Below are 9,611 nucleotides of genomic sequence, written 5' to 3'. Positions count from 1 at the left end.
CACCACAAGTCGACCAACATGGTTGCACAAGCATAATCTCACACTCTGGTCAGTCCACTGACTACCCCAGAGTGCTACCCGTTGATAATCAGTCATCATCAATCCGAACCACAAGGGATAAATCAACCTTGTGTTTGCACATGTCTAGAGGGGATCCCTGATCAGGCGATGGCAGGCGGAAGGCCTAGAGTTTGGAAGTGACTGAGATGAGATGCATTATATTCTAGCACCATGACAGCTCCTCTATGTATATTATTCGGGAAGTGACTTTTTTTTGTCTTCTTGGTTCTTATTGAGAAACTATAATTTTATAGCTACTTGTCAATCCTCGAGTCACTCGTACTCTGATGGGCTGTGACGTAACCATCACCCGTGTTAAGCCCATCGTACCCGGCCCGGCCCAGAGAACCCACACAGACACAGCTCGATGATTCGAGTATATGAATGTCCTCCTGAGATCTCAAAGTCCTACGCTGCTATAAGCTTCCAACATCCTCCCAACCAGCCATACCTGCGGATCGAACTCTAGCCAAGCAACAGAGAGGGGGGGAGAGATGACAGGTGTGGAGCCAGCAATTATCGGTGCAATCGCTAACTTGGCGGCCCCGGTCCTGCCTATAGCCATTAAAGGGATACAAGGTGCACTGAAGAAACGGCAAGTCCGTGACAGTGATGTTGAAACCCTGAAATCCCAGCTTAGCTACATCCAGGGCATCATCCGTGATACTCGGAAGACTATCAGGAGTTCCCAAGACCCGTCCGACAGGCTTCAATCCTGGGCTGGATACCTCAGATGCTTGGCGTACGACATCGAAGACCTAATAGAAGGCCGCCGTGCCGGAACCATGACAGGTGCGAAGCTTAATGGCAAGATTACTATCATCCAGGATTTAATCAGATGTGTACAGTCCTATCCGGAGTTTATGGCGGTTCCGACGAATGAGGCTCCTAGTCAAGGCGCTGCTTCTTCCTCCACTACTTCAAGCACCCAGGGCTTTCCGCTGGCTGATCTTGTGGGCAAGAAGGAGGACCTCGATGAGCTTCTGGACCTCCTCGTCCGGAGACCCGACAATGAGCTGGACAAGGTCCTCAAGGTGATGGTGATCTCCGTCGTCGGCTTCGGTGGCATAGGGGAGACCAAGCTTTGCCACACAGTGTACACGGACGTACAGGAGAGCAGAAGGTTCTCCCTGCATGCGTATGTCAGCGCTGCTGGGAAGGACTGCAGCATCGTTCTGGAAGAGATAATCGAGCAATTTAGACTGCAAGAGGATCCACAAGATAGCAGTGGTGGATTTTTTCACAGGTGAGCCGTCATATTTTCAGCCGCATGCATATTTGTTCTAAAATCTACCTTCTGAATTTGTATTTCGAAACCGCGTTTATTAGATTCGCCGGAGCGTTTCCTGGGGCTCGTCGTACTGACCAAGTTCATGGGTTACCCGAGTATCTCCAAAGGAAAAGGTGATTTCTTTTCCACTTTTCTGATTAATTAACTATTCCCTCTATATATATATTGACCTTTTTTTTCCTCCTTCGTTTGCTGTTTATATATATAGGTATTTTGTGGTGGTGGATGGCGTGGAGTCTGAAGAACTGGTGAGTGGCATAGCATCTGCCTTCCCGGATAATAGTATGGGCAGTAGAATTATCATGGGTATGAGGACCGCAGTGGGCAGGGATGCAGAGAGATGTGTGGGTCATCATCACAAGATGTGGCCACTTGAAGACAAGCAGTCGGTGGTGTGCTTCCTAAATGAAGCGGAGCGGCGGCGACGACGACATGAACAAGACGACCACTCGTCGTTCATTAGGTTTCAGGAACAAGACCACTCATCATCCTGTTTGCACAAGGTATGTGATGGCGTACCACTTGCGCTGGTTAGCGTATGTGAAGTCCGCAGAGGGTCCATCATCACTGCTGCCGTTGAAGAACAAGACCGCTGGCCACACAGAATGCCCAAGGTGCTCGACCACAGCTACGATGGTCTGCATATCCGGGGTGCTGGGAGCTGTCCGAACCAATACATCCCCTATCTCCAAGCCTGCCTGCTGTACTTTGCCATGTTCCCCCGCGGCAATCATGTCAAGAGGGGATCCCTGATCAGGCGATGGCAGGCGGAAGGCCTAGAGTTCGGAGGCAGCAATCAAGCTGCCGAAAACCTCAAGGCCCTCGTAGACCGGAACTTCGTTTGGCCCCTCCATGCGAGCCTGAATGAGCACGCCAAGACATTCCAGCCTCCTGGAGTGGTGCTCAACTACATCTCCCGCAGGTCTCAAGAGGAGGAATTCATCCTCAGGTCTTGTCCAAGTGGGGAACTTAATCCCAATTACAGCCGCCGGCTTTGTCTACATCCTGCCGAGGAAGAAGAAGGTGAACCCCAACCCGTGGTCATTACCAACGGTTCTGTACCACCACGCCTGCGAACTCTGGCTGTGTCCTGGGGGCAGCAACAGGCCAGCAGGATTGCTGAATGCGAGCAGCTCCGAGTGCTGGATCTGGCGTCATACAATGGTCTACAGCCAGACCAGCTAGAGGAGATATGCAAGAAACTGAAGCTTCTCAAATATCTGAGCCTCCTGCCAGATATCATCACTCAAGTTCCAAGCTCAATGTCTAATTTGCAGTGCTTGGAGACACTCGAGGTGGGGGAGGTCAATGGCAGGGCGGCAGTTCTGGTGCCTATCCAAGTCTTGGAACTGCCACGCATAAAACACCTAATCGGAAAATTTGAGCTTATTGACAACTTCAACGGACTACCAATTAGGGCTTATCCAGATGCACTAGTACCAAAGGCAATCAAGGAAAGCAACCTGGAGACGGTGTCGGGGTTCTTCACCCGCAGAGGCCAAGGATTTCCGCCACTCATGCGTCACATTAGGCAGCTCAGGAAGGTGAAGATATGGTTCTACAGGGATGCAGAACCCAAATACCTAGCAAGCTATCTCCCGAAAGCGATTACAAAATTCCTCAGGAATGACAACGTTCATCGCTCCCTGTCACTTGACTTCCAGGATGGCCCAAGACAAACAGAAATACTGCAGGCTTGTGTGGCTGAAGCTAGCGGTAATCTTTACTCCCTGAAGCTGTCGTCCGGCACAAATCTGAGCAGGATCCAACTGTCGGTTATTGCCACCAACAAGCTGACTGGAATCACAAAGCTATGCCTTTCCCGCTGGAAAACGATAACGTTGGATGCAGAATTTCTGAATGAGCTGACCAAATTGGCCAGTCTGACGTATCTGAAGCTGGATGCAGAAACAATAAAAGGTACGTACGACCAAAACCCAACACCAGGAGGAAATAACCAAGAGAAGGTCGTCATAGAGACTGGGCACATTGCAAATCTGCGGCGGATGTGCCTTGTGGCCAGGCAGACGCTGCCCGACATACAAGTCAAGCCTACAGCTCTGCAACGACTCGTTTCACTTCATCTCATCAGTGAAACGGACGATTATTGTCCTTCCGCCAACGTCATCTGTAAAGCCAACCCCCAGGACGACAACGAGCCGGCGCCGTTCACGAGCCTCCAGGAAGTCTCGCTGAATGCTACGGTACCCGAAAATTTAAGGGATTCTTGGCGTAATGCTGCAAGGGACCATCCAAAGAGGCCACGAATTCTCTTCATCCAACACCCTCACCGTGCGGGATAACCCGTACGTACTCCTGTTTAACTTGCTTATTACTCTAATTATATTAATACTGCTCATTGTTCCTGTCACTTTGCTGCCTCTTGGTCGCTAATTACGGCGAAACCGCTTTGATTTCATTTTGCAGCTATATGTTCTTCGTTTGAAACCTCCAAGTTCGATCTGTCACTTTCTCCACGCAGTGCTCCTGCTTCTTCAAGATTGATTCGTCTCCTTATATATTATACTTGCCTCCACCTTCATTCAAATAATGTTTGATTGTATTCTTTTTGTATACTGCGGTTTTGTATCCGTTGAGGTAATTTTTCAAGCTGTTGAGCACTAAAAATAGCACGAACGGTCTGGCCCTGAGGCCGGACGGTCCGTGGTCCTGACGGTCCGCGCCTGTGGGCCGGACGGTCCGCTCAAGCGCAGAACAGATTATGGTTTCGAGTTTCTTACTATGTTTGTTGGCGAGAATATCGAGATAAGCTCGGAATTTTGTTGGTAACGGGTACAGCCCCCCTCCTCTATAAAAGCAGAGGAATACATGCGATTTAATTAATCAATCGAACCTTCAATCAATATAATTTACATTTATTCTTAGGAGTAGTTCTAGTCTAGTTCTAGGTTAGTCTTCCAATCCTCAAATTCTTCGCTTCTCTTCGACTCTACGTCGATTAGAGGAGTCTAGGTCGGCCTGCCGAGCCTAGACATCACCTAGGATCTCTCCTCCCCGACGGGGTCCCTCTCGGGAGCGAGATTCAGGCGCCGCCGATGATCTTCCGCCGCCCCTACGCACGCGCGGACCGTCCGACCGTCAGGCAGAAAACCCTTGCCTCGCGCCAGGCCGCGGACCGTCCGCCCCTGTGCAGAGAGCACCGCCGCTAGTTCGTGTTGAGTGATTGGCATCCCAAAAAGGTGTCAACATACTTTTTGGCGACTTCGCTGAGGACAACACGCCTAGACCCATCAAATCGGCTCTCAATGGCCGTTTCAAGGGATAGTTCTGAAGTCTCCCCAGCAACATTATAGAGCCGACTTGGGAAACCTTGCCGGCTGACGAACAGCTCCAGTTCGGGTGTCAGCGGGTTAGTGTGGATGCGTGGGTAACGTGCGTTGACAGGACGGGGCCCACGATGCAGAGAGAGAGCGGGCACGTGGGCGACGGGCGGTGCCGACAAGGTGGACTCGTGGGCAGAGAGAGAAGGAGGAGGCGAGTAGCGCAGCTGGGATGGGCCGAGGCCGAGGGGGTCGTGGGCTTGTTTCCTTTTTTTTATTATTTGAGTTTAGGATTTAGAATTTAGGATTTAGGTTGTACTCATGAGTCGTGTATGTTTGAGGTAAGAACAATTTACAGACGGTGCGCGCGCCGTTCGCTATCTTCGTGGGGACATGCATGTATAGCTTTGGATCCTGGATGAACGACACATGCTGACATTCATATGTCTGACATGCTTGGTGCATGCAATCAATCAATCATTCAATTCACAATAATGCATGCATGGTTGGTGTCCGACATTCAATACGCTTTGTAGTATATTTTTTCCACTTCTCGTATGTTTGGTTCTCAAACTAAAGTTTGAATACCCTTTGGAGTAGACATCAAGATGCTGTTTGGTTCACATATTTATAATATAATAGGTAACAAATAACGTTAAATTATATTTGTTTAAGTCCAACCGTAATCGGATACCACACTAGGAATTGATACCAGCCTATTGAAACTTGTTATCGCTAGTAATCGAATGCAAACCATTACCGTTACCATTTACGTTACATTTTAGAAACCAAACGGCACCCAAGTGTTTTAATATTAATTACAGGTATTAAATATATGTTGCGACGAGCAAGATCAAGATCGGTCTAGCTTGATAGGTAGGTGTCACACCCCGGTTTTAGGGGTCCAAAGCCCGGGCGCGAACATAATCATCAGGTGTGCTGGGACCAAGTCTCACACATATGATGAATCATGGCACAAGATCGAATGTCACATCTTTACTATATAATAGAAGTTCTGTACAAAATAAAGAATTACATTATAAGGAGACAACGGTCCAGCAACCCAAAGCTGACTGGGAGACGACGACCTAGACCTCTCACGAACACGCCGCAGCATCCTCCATACGCCTCATCCTGTGGTACCTGCTCTTGACCTGTGGGGGGTGTGAGACAGCAAGAGTGAGCTCACATACGTTCATCGCTCAACAAGTTGTGCTACCACACTTTTATTATCTATTTATTATTACTGTTCATGATAAGATCATTATGTTAATTGGAACATGGAGCGACCAACCGGGAAAACAGTGCTACCACAAGGGTTTAATGGGACGCCCTTGGCTGATTAATTAGGAAAACTAGTGGAAGACTACCTTACCCGAAAGGGGCAAGGGCAGTAGGGGAGTGGTCAGTGTAGGGAGGTCCTTGGGATGATTTTGCTGCGATGGCGATCATGCGAGGGATCCCTGCATTGGAGCTTCCTATAAACTGTAGCGGGTTTTCTGAAGCTAGTGGAACTTTGTAAAGGCCTCGTAGTGTTACCGTGCCTCGCCTCCTCGGTAGAGGTGTATGGAAAGTCGCGATCCCTTGGCAGATGGGTAACATGACTTGTGGGTAAAGATGTGCAACCTCTGCAGAGTGTAAAACTGGTATACTAGTCGTGCTCACAGTGTAATACCCAATTCTTAGGCGATAAGAAAGTAGGGTTAAAATATGTAAATAGGGGTGCTCATCCTTTATGAACAAGATAAAATAGATAAATGCATGGCATGATGTTTTTGTAATAAGTGCATGATAATGGGAATCTGAATATTTAAACCCAACTGGAATTCAAAATTTAACATGAAGAAGTGGGAAGATAAACTTAAAAATTAAATTATATTTGGCTTATGTGTTGAACTTTTCTTTGGGTTAACTTAACTTAGAATATATATATATATATATATATATATATATATTCTCTAGGTAGGATGAGTTGAGACTATCCTTTAGTCTCAAAAATATGTAATGATATCATTAAAACATGTGAATTAGATATATAGTCATAATACGATTTCTCATAACAAAACAAGTGGGTTATGCCTTTCAATAACTAGGAAGTTTAAAATATTTAAATGAATGTTGTAGAAATAAATGAAATGTTTCTACAAAAACATGTTAATTTAGACCTGAAGTAGTTTCAGAAATTGAAGTTCAAAACTTGAGACAAATTCAACAAAAATCTGAAATAGGGAAATGAAATAAGAAACAGAAAAAAAAGAGAACCACTCGTCTTGGGCCGATTTCACCTGTCTCGGCCCATCTCACTCGCATAGCCAGTCCAGCTAAACCCCCTCCCACACTGCGCTGACACCTGGGGCCGCGATGTCAGTAGCCTAGTGCGTCACTGTCGATCGGGCCCGCGATGCCAGCCTCTGTGTTTCGCTCCCGTCTCGCGCCCTGCAGTCTCAGTCATGTGGGACCGTCTCGTCAGTTATCCCTTCAACAGAATGCGTCTTCCTCGCGTGTGTACTGGCTGATGGAGAAACTGTTGGGTTGTTGAGATCCGGCCGAGATCCTCGCCGGTGATAGCCCACCTTCCTCCGCACAGAACCTCCCTCGCTGTGCCATATGACCGGTGGGACCCACGTCTGGGCGTTCTTCTAGCTTGAGTTGTTTCCCCGAATCCTTGGGCGCGGACTCAGTGGGCTGGCCGGATTTCTCTCGTCAGCCGTTGCTAGCCTGGGGCCGAACCCCCCGTGACTCCGGGTATATATGCATGGCCATGTTCCTGGTCATTGCGAGGAGCAGGTGGGTAAGCATCTACCTCAACGGAGCATAGCGTTACAGAGCTGAGAGCGTGCAGGGCGGCCGCCACCATGGGACCTCTCTGGCGTCTGCGATTGGAGGGCCCCTGCAGCTATGGCGCCACCGTGGGGCATACCGCGGGACATGGCGGATGCTCGTCGGGTCTCCCCTGGGGGTTTGCGCGCGCGATGGTGGCAGAATCACGCTTGATTGCTCGTCGGTCGTCATGTAACGCCGTGGTGCCGCTGCGGTGCGTGATTGGGGGACATTGCCATCTCAATTCAAGGTACCGAAACCACAATCAAGTTCACCCTCCCTTTGGCTTCGCGTAGCACCTAATCGCTCGAGTAACGGGGCGCTAGACCGGGGTTTGGCCGCTCCGACGGGGTCTGGGCCTCTGGTCAGCGCCGCTGTCGTGTGTGGGGAGCGGGAGGAGGATGACAGCGCGTCAGCCGTCCGATCTGTGGCTGGTGGATGGGATTAGATTGTGTCCTATGCTGATCGGGCGCCGTTCGATCCGGATCGTGCGGATGCGATTAGATCGCGCGCAACGCTTCATTCGGGATTCACGTGGAACGTAGATTTGTGATCGGGCGGGTGTAGGTTGATCCAGTATAATAAAATCGTGGCCGCTGATGTCTGATCCGGCGGTCCGTGGTGCATACCGCTTCATGATCTAATCTGTGCCCACGATTTCTGATCCAACGGTTGTCGCGTGCGGATACCCCTTCGGCGCCGCAACTTTGCTAAAACGCCCCTGCTGTTTTAGCTAATCAACCCGCCGTCCCCGCTCACAGTTCGCTGAGTCTAGGGAACCTTGCGCTCTGGCCCCTGAGTTTCTTTTTATTTGGCGCGCAGTCTCGACAGATAATTACTCAGAAAATTTAAGAAATGAATATTTAAGTGTAAAAATAATCCTAGAACTTGTAAAATCCATATAAAATTCATTTTAGCTCCTTTTCAGTTCATTCCAGTTCCTATAATTTTGTAATATTGTTTCTTATCAATTAGTGACACTGTTTTGACATGAAAGTCATATTAAAATTAATATCCTAATTAATCTTTATCCAACACTTAAAACTTCATAAATTCATAACTTCTTTATTTTGATTCCGATTTGATTCATTCCAGTTGCATTAGTTCCGTATAAATATGTACTACGCAGTAACAATATTTATTATACCATGTCTCATTATTTTATAATTAGATTTCTATTTAACCTATGTTAGTTACTCTTGTTAATCTGCCTATCATTATAATTTATTAAAATATGATCTATGGTCCATATATAACTTAGATCAAAGTGAGTTAATTATTTATAAGATATTCTCTCATATGATGTATACTAACCAATTTATAATATAGTTTAATATTTTAATCACATGGATCTTTTGTAAAATTACAACTCCTTAATCGTAACTCCGATCTTAGTAGCTCTCGATCCCACGATCTCGTAACAACGCGTAGATTATTATTATACAGTTTGTTCTTATGTTTGGTGTGATGTTAATTTTGCCTATACCATGTTTGTCTATATTGCTACGACTAGCAGTGAGGTCACGAGTCACCTGAAGAGCAAGTTGGTACCTGGAATCTCAAGTCCCAGGCAAGTTGTGCCCTTGATCACTTCTTTTACCCAATCATGTTCTAATTAATCATAATGATCTGCATAGGTTAATTTTGATGGGACCTAATAGGTTACCCTAGTTTGTCTATCTTTATGCCTTGTTTACCACTGAACTTTTTGGGTAGTACTTGCTAGTGCTATATGTGGTTTTGGGCATTGAGATACACATTATTCATGATTATACTTTTGTTATCCGTTGTTATTTACTGTTCATGTCAAGATCATTAATATTAATTGGAACATAGAGCTTAACTTGAGAAACACGTGCCACCACAAGGGTTTATGGACGCCCTTGGCTGATTAATTAGGAAAGCTAGTGGAGGACTACCTTACCCGAAAGGGGCAAGGGCAGTAGGGGAGTGGTCAGTGTAGGGAGGTCCTTGGTTGATTTTGCTGCGATGGCGGTCAGGCAAGAACCCTGCATTGGAGCTTCCTATAAACTGTAGCGGGTTTTCTGAAGCTAGTGGAACTTTGTAAAGGCCTCGTAGTGTTACCCTGCCTCGCCTCCTCGGTAGAGGTGTATGGGAAGTCGCGATCCCTTGGCAGACGGGTAACATGACTTGTGGGT

The 9,611-nt window shown here is 47.4% G+C and overlaps 1 protein-coding gene across 1 annotated transcript; it reads left to right on the top strand.

The window, feature by feature from the left end:
• The first annotated feature begins 283 nt into the window (after window positions 1–283).
• Window positions 284–4,080, top strand: LOC118476845 (disease resistance protein RGA4-like). The gene is made up of 4 exons (XM_035967148.1): window positions 284–1,306; window positions 1,390–1,464; window positions 1,560–3,657; window positions 3,779–4,080. The coding sequence occupies exons 1-3, from the start codon at window positions 555–557 to the stop codon at window positions 3,652–3,654; spliced, it is 2,922 nt and encodes a 973-aa protein (XP_035823041.1). The 5' UTR covers window positions 284–554; the 3' UTR covers window positions 3,655–3,657; window positions 3,779–4,080.
• The last annotated feature ends 5,531 nt before the right edge of the window (window positions 4,081–9,611 follow it).

This window comes from Zea mays, chromosome 4 (assembly GCF_902167145.1).
Source record: "Zea mays cultivar B73 chromosome 4, Zm-B73-REFERENCE-NAM-5.0, whole genome shotgun sequence".
NCBI lineage: Eukaryota > Viridiplantae > Streptophyta > Magnoliopsida > Poales > Poaceae > Zea > Zea mays.
The sequence above is the reverse complement of the archived record's forward strand: the minus strand, read 5'-3'. Positions and strand labels throughout refer to the sequence as shown.

Coding starts and splice junctions, on each gene's coding strand:
- LOC118476845 (XM_035967148.1), top strand. CDS start 555: ATGACAGGTGTGGAGCCAGCAATTATCGGTGCAATCGCTAACTTGGCG. Junction 1,307..1,389: donor AGTGGTGGATTTTTTCACAG/GTGAGCCGTCAT, acceptor CGCGTTTATTAG/ATTCGCCGGAGCGTTTCCTG. Junction 1,465..1,559: donor GAGTATCTCCAAAGGAAAAG/GTGATTTCTTTT, acceptor TTATATATATAG/GTATTTTGTGGTGGTGGATG.